We start from the raw sequence: 23,523 nt of genomic DNA on the forward strand, positions 1-23,523 counted from the left end.
CTTCTAACATTCTGCTTAAACTTTGTGATTTGTAATAGTACTGCTTAGACCTTGAAGAAGGGGGACATACCCCGAAAGCTTGTCCTCAAAATTGTATGTTAGTACAAATAAAAAAAGTATCACGGACAGTACTCAATTGTTTCTGTCGCAAATGCACTAATACGGCTACAATCACCTTAAGTATTTCTTGCAAGACACGTCAATCACAGCAGACCTTACCAAGGAACTAACCACTTATTTTGCAGTCAATACCACTGGGAAGTACACAAATCTTATTTGAGAGGGATCCTCATTAAACATGGTCCAGTTTCAGCAATAGGGTCAATGCATCTCAGAATGTCTTGGGAAAATTTACAATTTCTTGTTCAAATATTTTATTGGCATTTTAACAAGGGGAAAAAAGAAATTGGTAATAGAAATTTCTCAGACATGAAATCATAGGTATTGGCAACTGTGGTAATAATGTCTTTACAGAGAAGGGGAGAGGAAGGGAGTGTTGATATAACAATATGACGTTTCATAAGACATAAGGTGAGCAAAAGCTATAATACAGACAGAATTTTGACAAATGGAGAAACATGCTCCCCAATGCTTCGTAATGGGATCATAACATGGGAGTATAAAATTATACAGGATGGTTAAAGGGAAAGGGGTCAGACGGGAGAAAAAATAAGGGGGGGGGAGGGGGAACAGATCGGGGAGGTCAGAAGGAAAGTGGGGAAGGGTGGGATGGGGTAAATGACTCCACAATTGGCAACAGTGAATGGGGTAATATATGAAATCGGTAGGAATGAATACCAGAGTAGTATAAAGTACATGTATTTACCATGGGTTAAGAAGTGAGTCGTCAAAGTTTGGCAGGAGAAAATTTACAATTTCAAGACCCAACATAAACATAACCTGACTTCTGATATTCTAGCTGAACTCGCCATGCTTAGATTTCAGTTTAAAATCGCTCTGCCTTGAAGGAGCCAAAGCCATTTTAAGGCTAATGCAGATGTAGTTATGAAGATAATGGAAAACAAACTTTTAACCCTACCATAGCCATGAAAAACAGTTAAAACCCCTCTTCCCGCTGAGATAGCAAACACCTTTCAGGATTACTACATATTCTGCGAATTGTAGAAATGATTATCATAGCGGGGGAGGGAGGGGTGATCAAATGTGATACTCCCTACGAAGGCTAGGGGCCAAGTATGCCCAGATGCAGGCCCCAGAAAGACTCCAGCCCCGGTTATGGAGTCAGATGGGGCGTAGGGGCCGTTATTACTTTGGCCTCTGCAGATTACGGTACTAGAGTCTCATAAGGGGGGGTGCAGAGAGCCAAGACTCTTCCCCCCCCAAGTGGCCACAAGCTAGAGTAGGCACCTGGGCCCAGCAGAAGCCGTGTTTTTCTGAAGAGGGGCCTCTGGGCTCTGCAAGCACAGGCCCAGCTGGCTACGGACCCCAGAGCCCAGATGGGGGATCAGGAATCTGCCAAGAGGCCTCCCTAGCAGTGGGCCCTACCATCAAGGTCTGGGAGGCGGCAGCTTCAGTCCCCATTTTGGACATGCCCCCTGTAACGGAACCGGACCCCGACTGCACTTGAGTATTTCCGTTAGACTCCTGCTTCACTGTCTGAACACCATCCATGGATACCACCGCTGACCATACAGGACGAGACAACACCAGACTCTTCTTAAAACAGGAAGTCACTGCTTTATTTTAACACAGACACAAGATATATACTTTCAAGGGAACAACCCACCTCCCTGCATATGGACACAGGGCGTGGCAAACCAAATCTAGCAACCAGAGACATCAGCAGACACCCCCCACCAAGCCAATACACAAACACATACAACCCATAATAGTTTGCTCCCAAGCCAGACACACTATAGAACAGTGGGACAACCACATGGCATTAAACAATGAACAACCCCCACACCCCACCAAACCAAGACACACAATATTAGGACAGATCACCCTGCACCCCTAACAGGCACAGGGTGCCTACACATAAGAGGAACATGAGCTGATACAGGGGGCCCCCCACCCCCAAAAGTCACTCCCGTCACACCCCCTGAGATCATTTTTTTTAGAATTCTCCATCTTACTCTAATTTTACCATTGGCATAAATATGTATCTTGCCAGCTGGGTCTTTCCCAGTGCCACAGAATGATCATGGATTGCCCTATCTGTCCTAATAGTCCCCTTCCACCAGTATCTGTCTATCTTTTCCTTTAGCCTTACCCCCGTCCTCACTGGAGGTGGTGTTTCACTGGCAGCTAGGGGAGCCACTCTGCTCCAGCAATGCCACTCCTTTACTGATATCCCCGACATTACACAATTGGGGGATTGTAAAGCTGCGGGGATATATGTATAAAAAATGAGTAAAAGCGCCTTAATATATATAAAAGCAAGCTGCTATGCACAAAAAGGTAACCAATATCACCCTAGAACATCAATGTATATATAAAGTGCAGTGCTAAAATGAACAGAAAACAATGTTGAAAATCAATAGAAAGTCAATGCAATAATGAATGGGTATAGATGAATGACCCTTAATTAATCCAGAACCCTACACATATAAATATATATGAGTTCAGATGGAAATGTGATCCAAAGAGTCCATAAAGTGACTATAGTGCTCAGGTGCCATTAGGGTCCGGTATCCGTGCAATAATGGTAAAGGTAATGCGCACTCACCGGACGCGCTTGTTATATGCGCTTTTACTGTAATTAATCCAGATGTCATCTGATAGTGGGTGGTCTTCCCTCTACTGTTTGGTAGTATGAAGCTGGTGTGGGTGGTCCTCTTTCTTTAGGGGTCCCCCTATATTGCTGGTGGGTAGTATCCCTCTGGGTGGGCAGACTTTCACTGTGTGGCAATGATCCGTCCAGGAAATCGGTCTGTGGACTAAAGTACTCCCCCAGGGGGCGACAGAGATACTTCCATAGTGTAGTAAATGTTAAGCTTTATTAAGATGCATCAAGGTAAAACAGAAATGGTTGCAGACAGTGATCGGTGAGGACTAACCATCTGGTGTAGTAATATGGCCACCGGAGTTCCGCGTTGCTCCGGCGGCGTGAAGTCCCGGCGTGGTGTGGCTCCTCCTGACGCGTATCGTGTTCAAGCACGTCCTCAGAGGGGGGTCGCCAATCACACCGTGTTGTCCGCCGTTCGTATTTATAAGCATTTCCGCATATGCGCAATAAGTAGCGGCCATGTTGGAGTAGTGCAGAGCGAACTGCGCAGGCGCGAGTGTCCGAGCGCCATTTTCCCTTGGTTTCCCCATATAGAAGAACAAAGCAGACTAGGTGTCTGTGTGTTCACAATAGTGAGGTGCTGCTGCGCCAGCAGATAGGCTTCGGTGCCATTTTCCATTAGGTTCTACAAAGTAATAGACAGAGCAGATCGATCGTCTGAATGTCTGTGTTGACTCTATGGTTACCATAGTAGACGAGGGGTCAGCTGTGATGTACAAAAATTGGGGAAAGAAAACTTAGAGAAAAGATTGATACCAACCATGGTGGCAACTTAGAGAAAAGGGATGTTAATATGATAATTTATTAATGTATAAAATAAGCTGAAGTTAGTGCGCATGTGTGAATCCTATCAAATTGCATAGTAATAGAATGAAAAAGGTCCCTCGGGGGGGGGATGTGAACCCCTAAATATTAAACAATGATTATAGATATATATATATATATATATATATATATCAGTACACAGTGTCTTCATACAGAACAATGAAATGGAAATAACAATTGTTCACAGATGTATAAACAAAACTTAAAAAAATGTGTTTACATAATAGAATCTCATCATATCCATAATGGGATAGTAGGAAACGACTAATTTAATATACCGAAAAAAACTTATAATAATAATCATAATGCTTATAGGAACAATAATTCCAACTATAGAGGACAGCATCATTCTCCTAATAGGTTCAATAACAATTACAAACAATTTAATCAACCATATCGGAAAAACCAATCTGATTCAGCGGGTTCTTATAATTCCAATCCTTTTCCCACCTCATCACATAACCAGTACCCTAATAACGACTCCCAGGTTCGTTTTTTTAGGGGGAAAAAGTCTCGGAAAAGAAGCGAGTCCACAGGGGAAGAAGGGGAGAAAGGCATGTCAATAGATGTCGGGAAAAAGAGAAAAATGTAGTGGACAATGGGATTTTCAATTTGAGTAAGGCTACATTTTCTCAACAAGAATTACAGTTATTAAATAATGGTCTTAAATATGCACCAAGCAAAAAACTGGATAAATTCCAAACGTATATAGAATGATACAAACGGTTCCATACCTTCCAATCTGAGGAATGCATCAACCTATAACCCCCCACCCCAGGCGCAGTCATATATTCCATTTTTTTAAGAACTAGTGCTTAAGGACCTCGACAAATTGACTATTAAACCTGTTCCAAGGACACAAACTACAAACGCCATGAAATCTCTTTTAGAACATAAAGATCTCGTAATCAGACCTGCGAATAAGGGCGGGGGAGTAGTCCATATTAAATAAATCTGACTGCATTAAAGAGGTTTATAATATTTTGGGGGATACGACCACATATACCGTTTTTCCAAAGGATCCAGTTTTTTCTTTTAAACGTATTTTAAAAGGTATTAAGGATGGTTTTACTAAAGGGATTATTAATAAAAAGGAAAGATTTTTTGTGTCCCACAGCTCCCAAACTCCCGGTTTTATACATCCTTTCAAAAATCCATAAGGACCCTATCCACCCTCCAGGTAGACCGATTGTGAGCGGTATAGGCTCATTGAGCTCAAGAATAGGGCAATATATAGATTTGTTTCTGCAGCCTCTTGTGTCCCAAACACCTGCTTTCTTACGAGACACTAAACAGATGTTAAATGATATTAAAAATCTATCTGTCACCTCCCATACCTTTTTAGTAACTGCTGACGTCTCTTCGCTGTATAGTAATATAGCACATAAGGATGGATTAGAAGCAGCAGAATACTATTTGAGAACTTATAGCACTTTATCCACCTCACATGTGGATTTTATTTTAACTCTGCTCACTTTTGCCATTAATAATAATTATTTTTGGTTTGATTGTAAATATTATTTGCAGATAAAAGGCGTAGCGATGGGGGCAAAGTTTGCCCCCAGTCTTGCCAATCTATTTATGGCCCATTGGGAGGAGATGTTGGTTTTTTTCAAGAGAGTGGCCTGAACTTACATAGACGGTACATAGATGATGTCTTTCTGCTCTGGAACGGGGAAGAGCAGGTCTTAACCAACTTCTTTACCACCCTTAACAATAATGATTTGAACATTGAGTTATCCTATAATTACAGTATAAAGGAAATTCGTTTTTTGGACCTTACACTTGTCAACCATAAAGGTGGACTAATTACCAAAATGTTTTTTAAAAAAACAGACCGCAATGGATTCATACCTAAAAGTAGTTTTCATCATCCTAGATGGCTGTCTAATATACCAAAAGGACAATTTACCAGACTACGGAGGAACTGTACTGACCTAGAAACGTTTTATGACAAATCGGAAATTTAAAAAAATAGGTTTCTGGAAAAGGGATACAAGGCGGACAATTTGGAAAGTACAATTGATATTGTAGCACATCTGAATAGGGAAGACCTATTGAAAGATAAGCAGGATAAGAAAGGTCAAATATGCCCATTTGTTACCACTTATTCTAGACAATATAGGGCAATTATTCATATCATCAATAAAAACTGGAAGGTACTAAAAGCCGATCCCGTTTTGACTAAAATACTACCAGAGAAACCTGAAATAGTTTTTCGTAAAGCCACTAGTTTACGACATTACCTCGCACCGAATGTGATTGATCCGCCTATGGAAATTTCCCTGTTTAAAGATTTAAAAGGATACCACCCTTGCAACAAATGCATGATTTGCACATGTGAAAATAGTAGGAAGCGTAAACAAACTAAGTTTGTCATAAGTAACTGGAAAAAGGTATAACATTGACAAATTTATCACCTGCAATAGTAAATTTGTAGTCAATCTTTTTTAGAATGTCCGTGCAAGTTGCAGTACATAGGTTGTACCACTAAAAGGCTTAGGGACAGGTTACGAGAACATGTCAATAACATCAAACAGGGATAAAGGGAACATTCACTCTCCAATCACTATAAGCGGTTTCATAATAAAGATCCGACCTCTTTAAAGTTCATAGGAATCGATCTGATTAAACCTCATTGGAGAGGAATACACAAGAGAAGGGCTGTTTCCCTACTTGAAATGGATACACGAACTCCGTTCCTTACACCCCAATGGCCTCAATATTGAGGTTGACATTAACTGCTTCATAGAGAACAGTTAGGCTACCATCTATTCATAACTTGATTATGACTAATTTTAATATTAGTACACCCGGCATTTTACCTTTATTACCTGGTTCCAATTTTTATCACCTGGTTCCAATTTCAATCCTTTTATCATTTTAATTATTTACCTTTTAATTATTTACTTTTATATTTGTCTTACCTAATTGGTATATTAAATTAGTCATTTCCTACTATCCCATTATAGATATGAGGAGATTCTATTATGTAAACACATTTTTTTAGTTTTGTTTAAACAGCTGTGAACAATTGTTGTTTCCATTTCATTGTTCTGTACGGAGACACTGTGTACTGATCTTCATAGTGCCTTTCCATGTTTATTTGTTTTATTTTGGTATATATGTTTTTCATTTATTTATTTTTCATTTAATATTTCTCAGGATATATATATATATATATATATATATATATAAGGATTATTATTGTTTAATATTTAGGGGTTCACATCCCCCCGAGGGACCTTTTTCATTCTATTACTATGCAATTTGATAGGATTCACACATGCGCACTAATTTCAGCTTGTTTTATATATTAATAGATTATCATATTAACATCCCTTTTCTCTAAGTTGCCACCATGGTTGGTATCAATCTTTTCTCTAAGTTTTCTTTCCCCAATTTTTGTACATCACAGCTGACCCCTCGTCTACTATGGTAACCATAGAGTCAACACAGACATTCAGACAATCGATCTGCTCTGTCTATTACTTTGTAGAACCTAATGGAAAATGGCGCCGAAGCCTATCTGCTGGCGCAGCAGCACCTCACTATTGTGAACACACAGACACCTAGTCTGCTTTGTTCTTCTATATGGGGAAACCAAGGGAAAATGGCGCTCGGACACTCGCGCCTGCGCAGTTCGCTCTGCACTACTCCAACATGGCCGCTACTTATTGCGCATGTGCGGAAATGCTTATAAATACAAACGGCGGACAACACGGTGTGATTGGCGACCCCCCTCTGAGGACGTGCTTGAACACGATACGCGTCAGGAGGCTTTAGTCCACAGATCGATTTCCTGGACGGATCATTGCCACACAGTAAAAGTCTGCCCACCCAGAGGGATACTACCCACCAGCAATATAGGGGGACCCCTAAAGAAAGAGGACCACCCACACCAGCTTCATACTACCCAACAGTAGAGGGAGGACCACCCACTATCAGATGAAATCTGGATTTTTTACAGTAAGCGCATATAACATGCGCATCCAGTGAGTAAGCATTACCTTTACCATTATTGCACGGATACCGGACCCTAATGGCACCTGAGCACTATAGTCACTTTATGGACTCTTTGGATCACATTTCCATCTGAACTCATATATATTTATATGTGTAGGGTTCTGGATTAATTAAGGGTCATTCATCTATATCCATTCATTATTGCATTGACTTTCTATTGATTTTCAACATTGTTTTCTGTTCATTTTAGCGCTGCACTTTATATATACACTGCGGGGATATATGTATAGCTGACATTCATGCCAAGGAGAGGTTTCACATGTGAACTTGCTGAGGCAACTGGTAAAACACCTGTGGAATAGCTATTTACAATTAGTATTCTAATTTACTATGATGATCTCATTTCTATTTTGTTTCTAACTGACTTGATCTGATTTACCCCTTCTAATTAAGCTGGCTACATACAGGTGAAACTCAAAGTTAGAATATCGTGCAAAAGTTCATTTATTTCAGTAATGCAACTTAAAAGGTGAAACTAATATATGAAATAGACTCATTACATGCAAAGCAAGATAGTTCAAGCCGTGATTTGATGATTATGATTATGTGATGATTATGGCTTACAGCTCATGAAAACCCCAAATCCACAATCTCAGAAAATTAGAATATTACATGCAATCAATAAAACCAGGATTGTACATAGAACAATATCGGACCTCTGAAAAGTATAAGCATGCATATGTACTCAGTATTTGATTTGGGCCCCTTTTGCAGCAATTACTGCCTCATGGCGGCGTGGCATGGAAGCTATCAGCCTGTGGCACTGCTGAGGTGTTATGGAAGACCAGGATGCTTCAATAGCGGCCTTCAGCTCTTCTCCATTGTTCGGTCTCATGTCCTCTCATCTTTCTCTTGGCAATGCCCCATAGATTCTCTATGGGGTTCAGGTCACGCGAGTTTGCTGATCAATCAAGCATAGTAATCCCACGGTCATTGAACCAGGTTTTGTTGCTTTTGGCAGTGTGGGCAGGTACCAAGTCCTGCTGGAAAATGAAGTCCGCATCCCCATAAAGCTCGTCTGCGGAAGGAAGCATGACGTGCTCCAAAATCTCCTGGTAGACTGCTGCTTTGACCCTGGATTTAATGAAGCACAGTGGACCAACACCATCAGATGACATGGCTCCCCAAATCAACACAGACTGTGGAAACTTCACACTGGACTTCAATCATCTTGCAGTGTGTGCCTCTTCATTCTTCCTCCATACTCTGTGTCCTTGGTTTCCAAATGAGATGCAAAAGTTGCTCCCATCAGAAAAGAGGACTTTGGACCACTGAGCAACAGACCAGGTCTGTTTTTCTTTAGCCCGGGTAAAACGCTTCTGACGTTGTTTGTTCAGGAGCGGATTGACAAGAGGAATACGACATTTGAAGCCCATGTCCAGGATCTGTCTGTGTGTGGTGGCTCTTGATGCACTGACTCCAGCCTCAGTCCACTCCTTGTGAAAGTCCCCAACACTTTTGAATGGCCTTTTCCTGACAATCCTCTCCAGGTTGCGGTCATCCCTGCTGCTTGTGCATCTTTTTGTTCCACACTTTTCCCTTCCACATAACTTTCTATTAATGTGCTTTGATACAGCACTTTGGGAACATCCAACTTCTTTTGCAATTACCTTTTGAGGCTTTCCCTCCTTATGGAGGGTGTCAATGATGGTTTCCTGCACAACTGTCAGGTCAGTAGTCTTTCCCATGATTGTGATTCCTACTGAACCAGACGGAGAGACCATTTAAAGGCTCAGGAACCCTTTGCAGGTGTTATGGCTTAATTAGCTGATTAGAGTGGGACACTTTAAGCCTAGAATATTGCACCTTCTCACAATATTCTAATTTTCTGAGATTGTGGATTTGGGGTTTTCATGAGCTGTAAGCCATAATCATCACAATTATGACAAATCACGGCTTGAACTTTCTTGGTTTGCATGTAATGAGTCTATTTCATATATTAGTTCCACCTTTTAAGTTGCATTACTTAAATAAATGAACTTTTGCACGATATTCTAATTTTTCGCGTTTCACCTGTACATCTTCTTTAGCAGGGCACAGATACCAGATGTAAGACAGAAAAAAAATTCTTTCATACTCCTAAATATATGTATGTCCTAGAATTCTGCTTATTAAGAGAAACTTTGATATATCAGTGCGGATACTAATGAAGAAATTTTCATAAAACTATTAAAAAAGATCATAATTTCACATGGGCTGTTCTATGAAAGTTTTTTATGATTTTGTTTGCGTGATATAATTTTATTTTTGCTCATTTTGTACATCTGTTACACACACAATATCATTAACCTGTAAATCTTGTTTTTGCTGTCCTCAGCATTGGATGACAGCTTGCAGAAGGCTGGAGCTGTAAGCTCTTTTACGGTAATAAACATGAGCTTGGCTAACCTGTTATCAAATAACATGGCCGGAATTGATTCATCCTCCCTTTTTAACGTGGTATGTTTATTAATGATTTTATTAATGTTATTGTAGTAGTAGCAAGGTTAAAATCCCCTGTGTGCTGTGGGCACAGAAGACTAATCTTTATCATAGTCATATACTGTATGTGTAGCGTTCCGATCTTTCCTTCTTTGTATTTAACTAGTGCGTTGGAATGACATCTGCTAGTTTTAGTAGCCGAGAAGACAATTGTAGCACCTACTTAATGTGTGTTTATTTTTTTTATAACTGCTTTAAGGTTGTCCTTGTCTATTCATAAACCTATTTGCAATGCTAATAATGGAAAAAGCACCAAAGAAGCTACACCTCAATGTCTTTCAGATGAAATAGCCACCAAAGTGTTATAAAATAAAAAAAAATGTATATAAAGTAAGTCCAAAATAAGTTATATAAATGTGTCTTCCGGTATCTACCACATATGATTCCAAACACCGTAAGTGTTCACCTCTACCATATGGTAAAAATTGCACTCACCGCAAGGATATGAGTTCTAGTAATAAAACCGCATACAGCGCTTGTTTTATCTCCCTTTTGGGTATGTTCTCACTTCAGATGGTAAAAATGGTAGTTTTAATATAAATTCCTCCATATACAAACAATATTTATCATAAAAACAGGACAGAAAGCTGCTGTGGTCAACTTACATAGTGGGCTGCCAAACCAGCAAGGATTTCTCTCTGAGGCGCCTGAGGACGTGCGGTCTCACGAAACATCGTTGAGCAACAGTGCGAAAGTCTAGAGGTGGTGCCACCATTCCTCGCAGGTTTGGTGGTCCCTGTGTAAGTTTATCATTGCGGGTTTCTGTACTGTTTTTTGATGAATATTGTTTGTATTTGAAATAATTTATATTAAAACTACTACACTGAGAGATTTATTTCTAATGGTGAATGATTATCGGCACTGTCTTTCGATGTGTGGAGGCATTTTTAACTTCTGAAGTGAGAACATTCCCAAATGGAGATAAAACAAGCGCTGTATGCTGTTCAGACTAGATGGCATATTCTTACAGTGAGAATTTTTATCATATGGTGGAGTTGAACAACTTGTGTTTGGAATCATATGTGGTGGATACCGGAAGACACATTTGTATAACTTATTTTGGACTTTGTATAAATTTGTTTTTTGTATTTTGTAACACTTTGGTGGATATTTCATATGAAAGACATTGAGGTGTAGTTTCTTTGGTACTTTTTCTATTATTAGCACTGCAATGACATTTATGTATTAGATGAAGTGTATGGTGTATATCTACATTTAGCAGCTGATGTTTTAGAACTAGCGCTGACTTGTTATAGTGTTTATTCTTGTCTATTGATTGATCAATTTTCAAATGTAGAAACAAACCTACCATACAGGCCTGTTTTTTGATTTTTCTTTTTTGGAAGGAAAATAATTGCCAAAAAGTTGCCACGCCAGTTTGAACCTTACAACAAAAAAAAATCCCACCCAGTTTTAAATTCACCATTCTTTAGAAAATGCCTGGATGAATTTTCTGCAGGCATTAGCTTCAAAACGAGTGTACAATTCTAATTTTTGGCCTTAAAAACAGTTTTGTTTTTTTTTTTGTTTTTCTCCCCCCCTGCAGCTATATTCCCTGACTGCAGTGGGCATCACTGTATAGTGGTTATTAATAATTAAAAAACTCCCCCACATAGATCTACTTTTGAGTCTTGTGCATGCCATGGAAAGCGGGACCTGATGTTTTCTCTGCATAGTGTGACAGGATGTTAATCATAATAAATAGGGAGTACAAAGTCACTGCTCTGAGAATTAGGTCTTTGACTTTGAGCTTACTACTTGCTTATGGCTATGCCTGGTCACTGTAAGGTATAATGGTTAACCATGAACTATGAGAAGCACTCAGAAGAGAGGAGGAGCAGATAGCGCCGGCTGGGGACCACCAAAGATTAAATAAGGGACGACTATTTGCAATATTGTTGGCTTTCTCTCCTAACTGGACAAAGATGCAGCAGCTGGAGCCATTAGCTTCTGCTGCTGTCAATCACAGCCAGTGAGGACAGAGGAGGCGGCAGGGCCAATCCCGCTTGAGTGCCTCCATAGCATGTGGCTTGCTTATGGGGGCACTCGGCAGAGCAGGTATGTATGTCATGTTTGTTTGTTTTTTTTTAATACAAATTTTTCTTTTAGAATTACTTTGGTTTGTAATATCACTTTAAGTTTGAGTCATTGATGCGAGTTACTGATAACTGCACTGGCGTGCTCTTTCTCCCCCCCTCTCTCCCCCCCCCCTCCTCTCTCTCCCCTCCTCTCTCTCCCTCCTCTCTCCTCCCCTCCTCTCTCCTCCCCTCCTCTCTCCTCCCCTCCTCTCTCTCCCCCCTCCCCCCCCCTCCCCTCTCTCCTCCCTCCCCTCTCTCCCCCCTCCCCTCTCTCCCCCCCTCCCCTCTCTCCCCCTCTCCCCTCTCTCCCCCCCCTCTCCCCCCTCCCTCTATCCCTCCCCCCCTCTCTCCCTCCCCCCCCTCTCTCCCTCCCCCCCTCTCTCCCTCCCCCCCCTCTCTCCCTCCTCCCCCCCTCTCTCTCCCCCTCTCTCTCCCCCCCCTCTCCCCCCCTCTCTCCCCCCCTCTCTCCCCCTCTCTCTCCCTCTCTCTCTCCCTCTCTCTCTCCCTCTCTCTCCCCCTCTCTCCCCCTCTCTCCCCCTCTCTCCCCCTCTCTCTCCCCCTCTCTCCCCCTCTCTCTCCCCCTCTCTCTCCCCCTCTCTCTCTCCCCCTCTCTCCCCCTCTCTCCCCCTCTCTCCCCCTCTCTCCCCCCCCTCTCTCTCCCCCCCCTCTCTCTCCCCCCCTCTCTCTCCCCCCCTCTCTCTCCCCCCCCCTCTCTCCCCCTCTCTCCCCCTCTCTCTCCCCCCCTCTCTCTCCCCCCTCTCTCTCCCCCCCTCTCTCTCCCCCCTCTCTCTCCCCCCCTCTCTCCCCCCCTCTCTCCCCCCCTCTCTCTCCCCCCCTCTCTCTCCCCCCCCCTCTCTCCCCCCCCTCTCTCCCCCCCCTCTCTCCCCCTCTCTCCCCTCCCCCTCTCTCCCCTCCCCCTCTCTCCCCCTCTCTCCCCTCCCCCTCTCTCCCCCTCTCTCCCCTCCCCCTCTCTCCCCCTCTCTCCCCTCCCTCCCCCTCTCTCCCCCTCTCTCCCCCTCTCTCCCCTCTCTCCCCCCCCTCTCTCCCCCTCTCTCCCCCTCTCTCTCCCCCCCTCTCTCCCCCTCTCTCCCCCCCCTCTCTCTCCCTCTCTCCCCCTCTCCTCCCCCCTCTCTCCCCCCCTCTCCCCCTCCCCTCTCCCCCTCTTTCCCCCTCCCCTCTCCCCCTCTCTCCCCCTCCCTCTCTCTCCCTCTCCTTCCCTCTCTCTCCCTCTCTCTCCCTCCAGCATTTGCTTCATTCTAATCTATTGTCTTTTATAGCTGGAGGAGCTGGTACAACTTGAGGAAAAGAATGTGGTTACTGTAAGACATAAAGTAGCTTTTTATGTGCTCAGTCATGCTCTTGTGGAAGGATACTCTCAATGCCAAGATCCTGAGCTCCATATTGCAAAAAAAATCTTTGAATTGTTGGAAAAGAAACTGAGACAACTGGAGAGCTCATCACAGGTAAGGTTTATTTTTGTAAGCCATTAAAGTACTGGTCTCCATTTAAAAATAAAATGCTGCATTGTTTATAAGTTTATTTACATTTAGCATTTTCCTTTCAGCCCCCTGCAAAGACTCAAATACTACTCATGCAGCTTTTTGGATGGATAACACTGCTTTTGATTTCAGAGCTGCACTGCCTATTTGGACAGCAGTAGACTTGTGGGGGGCATGACTGTCAACTTTGCCATCGCTGATTTAGAAAACCGTAGCTTTTCAGTCAGCAGTTATTTATATCTAGCCCTGTCCTCTGCTTTTGGGATTGGTAGCACTCCTATTGCTGAAACTTGTCCTGCTGTGTCAGCTACAGTGTCTGGTAGGGATTCATGCTTCAGCACAAATGATATAGGATTTGGTTCACTCAGTGGAGGTACATTTTTTGAGACTTCTGTGACTTTTACATGGTAATTGAATTGAGGTCCAGTTTAGACTGTCACACCACAGCCTAAAGCTGGCCAAGGATGGATAGAATTTTGAATGCAAATTCTTAAATTACTCTTAAAGTGGTTGTAAACCTCACTTATACCTAGTGAAGTGACTGGACTCAGGTTATACACAGAGATGAGACAAATCCCCCTACATATGTTGTACCTGTTTATCTGCAGATCTCTCTTCTCTACATCTGTTCAAAGTGCAGAGTGCAAAGCTTTTTTGAGATTTCAGAAAATAAGGGAACAGAGAGCTGAAATTACACTTTGCAGAGCTTAGTGAGGAGAGCTCTGGGAGCTGATTGGGGGGGAAGGCATCGCCTCTTAGTGTCAGGAAAATGTCAGAAGAGACTTGTGCTGGTAGCAGAGGAATGAAGCAGCAGACAGCAATGACACTTGGTGATCTTAATTGAGAAATTGAGACAAGTGCACATTATAGTATAGAGGCATATGCTTGTTCATATTTCATGACTGAAGTTTACAACCACTTTAAGAAAATTCATGCAAAAATTTTCAGAAAGTTTGGCAGTATTCTGGTGCAGCATGACTAAAATGAAATGCATATTACAGTAAAACAGAAAAATATAAATTTATGAAAACCTCTACAAAAGACTCCACAGAATAGATGTGGGAGTGCTGGTTAGTGGTCATGGAGAACACACGAAAACGAGTAGGCAGGGTTGAGGTCTCGCAGATAGGTGTTGTCTATAGTATATATCCAAAATGGTAAGTCCTACTGCGGTGTTCCTCTCTGCAGGCCTTCTGTAGTGTGTCTGGTTGGTCCTTGGATCTGAAGCACTTCTCTGGTTCCTTATGGGTGTTTTTTTTCCCTCCATGGAGTATCAAAAGCTTGCTTCCCCTTCTGATCCCCTCCCAGAGACTGCAGGCTCCTCAGGGTCTTTCGTCCCCCTTGACGCGCTCTGTGGTCTTAGAGGTTTTTGTTTTTTCGATGGAGGTGCCGTGCCGTGACGGGATACCTGACTTTTCTAACAATGAGGATGAGTACTCTGCTGCTGCTGTTGCACAGATAAAGGCAATGGAAATGGCAATGGTGGCTGTGTTTATTACTTTATTGCGCAGAACTTGAAAACTTGAGGGGCTGTCAAGGACATGGCTGTTCCCCTATAGTATGCACAAACCGCCACGCACATCAAAAGAACATGTCATGAGACCGACTTCCAGAATTGATATAATCTACATTCACAGTCATTCTCCAATCATTACTGTCAGTAGGGAAGAGAAGCACAGTATGCACGTATGTATGCATGTGCATATGTATTATATGCGTGTGTGTATGTAAATCTGTATGTTATTTTTAGGCCTTGTTCGCACGGGCATACTTAAACATACACCAGTGTGAGGTATATGCTTGCCTGTGCAGGCATGAGATACACAGGTGTTTTTGCATCCCTGTGTAGGCTTTCCCATTCATATCCATTAGGATGCAGAGGCTGCAGGAACAGACACTGCTTGCAGTTTGATATCCGTGTGGATACAGTTCCCCAAACAGTGTGCATTTGGTGACCCATACTCACACCAATATCCGATTGGGAGCAGCGGTTGTGTCCGTTTTTCCTGTTCTGAAATGAATGGGACTTCTTGCATTAGGACGCACTGAACAACTGTGCATCCACATGCCCATGCGGTAAACACAACCCTCACATGGGTGTAGTTAAGTATGCTTGCATGAACAAGGCCTAACAGTAATGTATAGCCATACATAAATACAGGCTGGAAGAGGCATTTGACAGGAGTGCAGTGTGAACAGAGTGGGGGATATTGTAAAAATAGTGGGAGCAGTGTGTACAGTAAAGACAACCAGTGTACGCAGAGAGGCAGTGTGTAGACAAGGTGGGACAATGTGTGCAGGGAATGAATTTAATTTAGGATCGTTATTATTATACAGGATATATATAGCGGCAACAGTTTGCTCAGCGCTTTACAATATAAAGGGAGAAATTACAGCAACGGTACAGTTCAATACAAGGGGTTAGGAGGGCCCTGCTCCTTGGAGCTTACAATCTAATATGATAGTTCCCTGGTTGTGTTTGTTTCTAATCAGACTAAAAAGCCACGCTCAAATTTTAGCTTAATTTAGCCACACACCCTTTTTGCCGTGGCTCACTATACATTCTACAGTTCACAATCTCTCATAGGGGTCCCCGGTGCATTACTTTGTCCAGGGGCCCATGATGCTTATAAGACGGCCCTGACTTTCCAAGGATGATCAGATTTCCAGAAGGCCCTGAACCTTCTCTTGTCCCAGGGAATAGTTTTACCAATACCACCACAAGATAGATTCACAGGATTGTATTCAAACTTGTTTAGAGTACAAAAGCCCAACAGGAGTGTTCATCCTATTCTGGACTTAAAATCCCTCAACAGAGTCCTACAAACTTTGAAATTTCACATGGAATCAGCAGGGCCATTTATTACCTCACAAGGGGAATATATGGCATCCTTTGACATCCAATATGAATATTGTCATAATCTTTTACCCACCTAATCAGTGCTTTCTGCACTTTACATTGACAAATTCTTTTCAAGTTTATTGTACTGCCCTGAGGCCTTATCCTCTTTGCTCCTAGAGTGTTCTCAAAGATCATAGTTCCTTTTCTTGCCATTCTCAGAACTCTGAGCATCCAAATCACTGGTTATCTAGATGACCACCTTAGGATTAGGACCTGAAAGATTAATCTCCCTTACACCTGTCACCGAATGTCCACAAGAGAAATCGGGAGGCTCTGGCCCCTGGCTGGGTCATCATTTTCAACAATTCTTCTCTTCTCCTTGCCTTGAATACATAGATCTAGTCATAGACACATTCCAAGCCTCTCTCCATGAAAATAATTTTCTTTCTCTGAGAGCACATACTCAAAAATGGAGATCCAAGAGATCTCCCACTCTGAGATACTGAGACTTTTAGGCTATACTGGCAGCATCCTTTTGAGGCAGTATTGTTCGCCCAATTCCATGCAAGAACTCTCCAGTTAAACCTTTTTGTCCACCTCGAAAAAGTAGGCTCTTTTCCCTGATTTACCCATGCTCCTTTCCAGCCAAGCAAGGATTCACCTATCTGGACAGATTCCCTGTTTATCACTGCCTCAAGATCCACTATAGCATGATAGATGCAGAATCCGATTGCAAGAGCTTACATTCTGAAAGGGAAATTTCCTCTTGTGCTTTTGCACATCTTTTCCACCAGATCTGTGGCACTTTCCTGGGCTTTTTAGAACCAAGAATCTGCATCCTTGTTTTATTTTTTATTTTTTTTAGGTTGCCAGCTGGTCTTTTATACTTTAGATTTTACCAGGTGGAAGTCCAATATTCTGCTGATGCAGCCTTTCACTGAGAGGTTCTTATAGCAGTACTGAGTTTGGTCTTCTAACCCTTTTTGTTTGGGCCTGTTGGCACTGTTCTGTTTGCCTTGTTGTCCACCCTTCCTATTCATTGCATGGAGATGCCCCATGGTGTGTTAGTATTCTGTCTGTGTCCTGTACTGTAAGATGAGAAAAAAAACTGACTTTCCGAAATTTACCCTCAAGATCTGGTCAACTTGTGTGAAATCTCAGCAATTACTGTCCATGTATTCTCCACTGTTGAACATTTTGTATAATCCAGAGCTCCCAGATAGTCTGTCCTACTCACAGATGAACCCTTGAGCATTTCATGGAATATTCCAACTCCACCATCCGGTCAACCTGTTTTGTGCAGAATTCGATCATTTGAGGAGATTAGGGTGTGGAAATCCACAATGCCTGTGTCGGCCAGGTACACTTGCAGTTTTGTCACTTCTTACACTCCCTGAATTCCTCCTTAACATTAGATCGCCCTACAGGCTTTTAGAGGATAGCTATTAAGGATCCCTCCCAGCATAATCTTATCACATCTCTATATATACTTCTCAATAAGGAGTCTATGGTTGAGAGGCCTCACCGTTATGAGGAGATGGGAGGATGAACTCCAATGTTCAATTTCTTTGAAGTGTTAGCAGGTGATACGGGATTCTGCTGCCAAGACCTCTCGCTGTGTTGTATACAAAGAAGACTTTGAAGCTAACCCAAATCTGTCTGATAAGTGCTGGAGATGCATAGGAGGAGTAGGTACATTGGCGCACATTTTCGGTTTTGTCCACAGATTGCGGGCTATTGGGCCATGGTTTAAGTGGTATTGGAACGAGTACTTAATGTTGTTCTTCCCCTAGACCTGTTACATTATCTTTTGGGCTTACCCTTTAGGGGTCTCCCCAAACAATCTAAAAGGTTGGGAGTACGGTGGCTAAATGTTTAGCACTTCCACCTGGCAGTACTAGGGTCGTGGGTTCGAATCCTAACCACGGGACCACCTGCTTGGAGTTTACATGTTCTCCCTGTGGCTGCGTGGGTTTCCTCCGGGTACTCTGGTTTCCTCTCACTCCAAAGACATGCTGGTAGGTGAATTGGCTCCTGTCTAAAGTGGCCCTAGTATGTATGTATGAATGTGAGTTGGGGACCTTAGATTGTACGTCCCTTGAGGGTTAGGGACTGATGTCAATGTACAATATATATGTAAAGCGCTGCGTAAATTGATGGAGCTATACAAGTACCTGTAATAATAAATAAATAAAATAATCTGACCGCCCTAGAAGTGTGATACCAGGACTTTGGAAATCAGCAGATGTCCCCATGCAAAATCACCTTTTAAGAGCAATCTCTGAAATTAGGGAAATGGAATACCTTACAACTCTAGTGGGTGAACATTTCAGGTCATTTTCACTCTATTTGGGGGCCATGGGCTCACTCTCCCTTTTGGTAAGCTTCCTTCCCTCCCCCCTCCTCTTATATAGTCCAGACACTTTTTCAAGCAATATGCCTTTGACAAATAATGTAGTTTAATGATGTGCAGGTTTATGTGGATTCATGTTTTCAAATTATGCAAATTAACACACTGTGCCTAGATGACTTGGTGCTGTCCTAACAAATCATGGCAGTCATACAAAATACTAGATGTAGTTCATTTTTGTTGTGGGGTGTATACATTTCTGAATCAACTAATCTAGAGTAAAAATGAAGATTCTGAAATCTAAGTTATTTTACTATTACTTTCATGTAATGAGCTATACAAATGTTCTTTTAAACTCCGTTTTGTCAATTTTGGAAATTGCTTGTGTTCATTGAGATATTGATTAAAATCTTACCTTTCAAAAGTGGTGTACATATTTATGCTGAGCACTGTATTTGATGGTGTTTATTGTTCATTATACCACCTTTTGGGGAGGTTGAACCCTCCCAATGACATTAAGTACCGACCTGTCATGACATTCACAATATCTATATTTGTCATGGTCTTGGTTTTTTCTCTAGTATTTTTTTTTCCTATATTCAATAAAAATTACAAGTTAAAAAAAAAAAAGTACTGCAGTGCTGAATAGCAAAAAATGGTATGGTTGTGAAGGAGATCTAGTTAAACCAATTTCTAGGGGAATTCACTGCAATTCGGTTTGGACATCTGCGAGAGATGGTTGCATTTCCATCTTAAAGTTCTTGTATCACTTTTTGTTACAGTATTCCGACTATTAAGTAAAGCTTTGCTGATCTTCTTGTAGCCTTCACTTTTCTTGTGTAAAGACATTTATATTCTTTTTCAGGCCTTGTGACATCCTATCCATGTGGTGCCATTGTTGACAGCATGAAATGGTTTTCTTTAAGTAACACCCTTTTATCACCAACTGTCTGCTGGACACTTGTTTAATGAATAATTACTCACCTGTAGTTGAATTCTTGTTAATTAGGATTTTGTTGTCTAAAATTTAGTTTTGCTCCTAAGATTTTCATTGGGGTGCATTCATTTTTGCAACATGGGCTTGAATAAATTTGTTAGGAAAAATTCTTTGTGTGTGTGCAATTAACAAATCTTTTTTTGCAATCAATGGCCTGCATTAGTGGGAGTATTTTGTAGTATAGTATCCCATAGAAAATGTTGATCCTGAAAGGAAAGTGAAGGTTTTCTGACAAATCTGTCCAGGTGTAGTCATTTATAGACATTTATGCTGAGCTCTCAAAGTAAACCTAAACAAATATCAATGATAGATTGGAACCTAAAATGAAGTAATCATGATATGTTATCTAAGAGAATGTTTAGGCCTGTAATAAATGAGGCTCCAGTAAGAGACTTCAATGCAACCACAGGCCATAAAAATACCCCGTGGTTGGGGGGGGGGGGGGGGGGTGATAAGTAGAGATAAATGCTTGATGGTGGATAAGAAAAGCTTATGTGACTACAGGTTTGAGATAGACTATGAGATTGCCAGCCTATACAGAGGAAGTAATCAATACCCATCCTTGCAGATTAAGCTCACCAGTCTTGCCCATGCTGTCCAGGTTTTATCAAAACTGGTGCAACCCTCCGCAACTAAGTCACTACTGTCCTATATGATTGGGGGGGGGGGTCCTGTATGCCAAGGTGCAGGAGTGCCAGAACTGGGTCTGGTTGAGTGAATATTCCAGATATATTCGTAACAAAGCAAAAGATTTTCCTCCAAAAACTGGTCAGGTTTTTGCAGGCCCAGATGGTGTGATAGAGGATGCCGACTTGTTCACATGATCTCCATCATAAGGGAGCGTTCAAGTACTTTGCTAACCTTTGAGATGGTGTATGCTACCATCTAGTCACTACCTTCTGGGTTAGTTCTCAGTGATAGTGTTTTGCAGTGTAATAATAGCAGAGCACAATTGTCCATTATTTAGGAGTGAAGGAACGATTGAGGTCAGACTCCCAGGATAGTATGTGAGGGGTTTTGGTAAATTGATCTTTGTGTTGCAGAGCATTGTCTTACAGGCATTAGGTTTGGAGATATAGAATCCCCATGCTTGTGTGTTGATTGTGATAGTTGGAGGGGGTGATTTGGAAAGAAAACTTATCTGTGTGTGTGCATGTGTGTAAAAAAAAAAAAAAAAAAAAAAAAAATGTTCTGGGGCTATCAAATTCCTCCACTTGTATTTCTGTGGGCTTAGGAATGTTACCCATAAAGAATTCGTCCACCCACCTGAGACCTCTGTCAACCAAACTTTTAATGGATATATAGGGGGAAAGAATTTCTAAAGTTTCGATAGGAAGTCATAATGGTATAGGTTGGCGTTCCTCGTGCAAGTTATGAATACACCATGCTAGCAGTTAGGCCTTTGTGGTAGGGGGAAAATTAGACAAATTAAGTGGTTCCAAGTGTCCGCCAGTAATAAAAGATGTGGACTAGGGGTCTGCGTGCAGGTGACTTCTATTTCTACCCACAAGGCTTCGGCTGAGGCTGGAAACATTTTGAGGTTGGCTAGTTGTATGGCTGCATATTAATCTTTGATTTCGTGTAGGCCTACTCCTCTCACTGTTCTATGTTTTATAAGGTTGGTATGGGAGCTACATTCTTTTTTCACTTGCCAGATGAACGGTTTGAGGATCTTTAATTTGGATAAGTGTGTGCCTTTTGAGTGGTAGGGGCAGTGTCCAAAAAAGGTATAACATTTTGGGGAGAGCTATCCTGAAAGATACAATTTCCCCATCCAGGAGAATTTGAACTTGGAAATACAAGCTAGCTTTTGGCGCAGGTCAGCTATGAACAGTTTGAAATGAATCACTTATATTGTCGACAAATTGAAGTTGAGTGTGATTCCTAGGTATGGGATACTGCACTCTGCCCATGAGTAGGGCAGAAGCAAAGCTAAGTGGGTTTGGGTGTGTTTACTAACTCCTAAAACTAAGATTAGGGACTTATTGAAGTTGACCTTATAATAAACTGAACTACATTGGGTTCAGATGTTGTGCGCAAATGGCAAGGAGAGGATTGGATTGGACAGTGGTAAAATTACTTTGTCTGCAAATAGGTTAATTACATGAGAACGTTGATAGAAGCGAAAGCTTGAAATGTGGGTATCAGAACGTATAGTCTCTGCTAGAGGTTCTATTAAGTTGAATATGGAGGGGGGAAAGGGGACGATCCCTGGCGAGTACTATTGGTGGTATTGAGGGGTTTGGATAGTAGGCCTGATGTATAGACCTGCACTGATGGGTTAGAATACAGTGCTAGGATAGATGGCGTACAGCATTGAAAGCCGAATTTAAGGAGGACAGCAGACAGTAACGCCCCAGTGTGCTCTGTTGATTTGCCTTCTCTGCATCTATAGAAAGAAGCAGAGAAGGCACTTGACAAACCCCTGTATGATGTTACGGATGCGTCTGGTTGCATCTGACGCTTGCCTGCCCTTAATGGATCCCAGTTGACCTGTGTAGGTATGATATCTATTAGTCTTCTAGCTAAGGTGTCTATGAAAGAGAGAAAAGCCGAGATCCTGATAACAGCTGATCTCTCAGGTTTACCAGTTTATGAAGCAGAGGTGAGGAGCGGAGAACATTTTCTTCACTTCTCATTACAAGACACACCCTTCTGTCATTCACTTTTACAGAGATGGCCAGTTTATGAAGGTAAGATCTCACTGGCCATCTCTTTCAATTATCTTCAGCCTGGATTCTTCAGCCCAGAGCTGGGGAATCTTGGTGAGAAGCTCCTGTGATGTGAGGAAGACTTCTTTCTTGCTAATATGAGCACCAGCAGGGTTAAACATTGATATGAATTATAACTATATATGTTTATGTATGTTTGTATTATATATATATATATATGTGTGTGTGTGTGTATATATATATACACACTCATAGTGTATTGTCGTTTACAATGCATTCTCATCAGCAATGCAGTTGCACAATTCTTGCAGCAATTCCAAATTGTGTTAAATATGCAGTGCACTTTTGGGTGCCATTCATTGGTAATGACAACCCAAATGCTGTTAGCAGACATGCATTTTGCCGCAACATTTTGTCATTTGACAAATACGCTATCAGCGCACCAAAATGCGCACTGAAAAAACACACAACACCCCATGCCCAAATAAGGTTCAGTTTGGTTTTTTGGGCCTTTTGAATGCACATTTTGGTTCAGGTTTTAACATTTTGCTGCTTTTTTTTCAACACATTTGTTTTAAATTTTTATGTGCATTTTGGTGCTTTTTAATATATATTTTGGCTTATTTTTTACCTGCGTTGTGTGTTCTGGAAACGCATGTAATTATTGCGGTGCCATTATTTAATGGCTCCCAAAAGTGGCTTGCAGATGTGCAGTTTGCCAAAATATGCATAAAAACCAAATCTAAATGCACTTTTAAAAAGTGTCAAAATGTGCGTTACAAACCAGAACAAAATGCAAGTTAAAATAAACTGTGCCAAAATGTGTGTTAAAGCACCTAAATGTGTGTTTAGAAACGCTACAAAATGCACATTAAACAAACCCAAGCCAAAATGCATGTTAATAAAAAAAATTACTGCATGTTTAAAAAAAAATACAGCATGTTAAAAAAACAAAATACACGTAAATAATGCTAAAATGCACAATAAACAGGAGCCAAAATACA

At 41.7% G+C, this 23,523-nt stretch overlaps 1 protein-coding gene across 1 annotated transcript in view; it reads left to right on the forward strand.

Annotated features, from left to right (window-relative positions):
• The window catches only part of HEATR1 (HEAT repeat containing 1), a 387,031-nt gene that overhangs the window by 52,411 nt on the left and 311,097 nt on the right, over positions 1-23,523 (forward strand). The window contains exons 6-7 of the mRNA XM_089660010.1: positions 9,918-10,039; positions 13,437-13,622. Coding sequence (XP_089516136.1) covers positions 9,918-10,039; positions 13,437-13,622 — 308 coding nt within the window. The remainder of the gene's footprint in view (positions 1-9,917; positions 10,040-13,436; positions 13,623-23,523) is intronic.

The sequence above is a fragment of the Staurois parvus genome, unplaced genomic scaffold, assembly GCF_062004578.1.
Source record: "Staurois parvus isolate SC_StPar_1 unplaced genomic scaffold, SC_StPar_1.0 ptg001196l, whole genome shotgun sequence".
In the NCBI taxonomy this organism is placed as follows: domain Eukaryota; kingdom Metazoa; phylum Chordata; class Amphibia; order Anura; family Ranidae; genus Staurois; species Staurois parvus.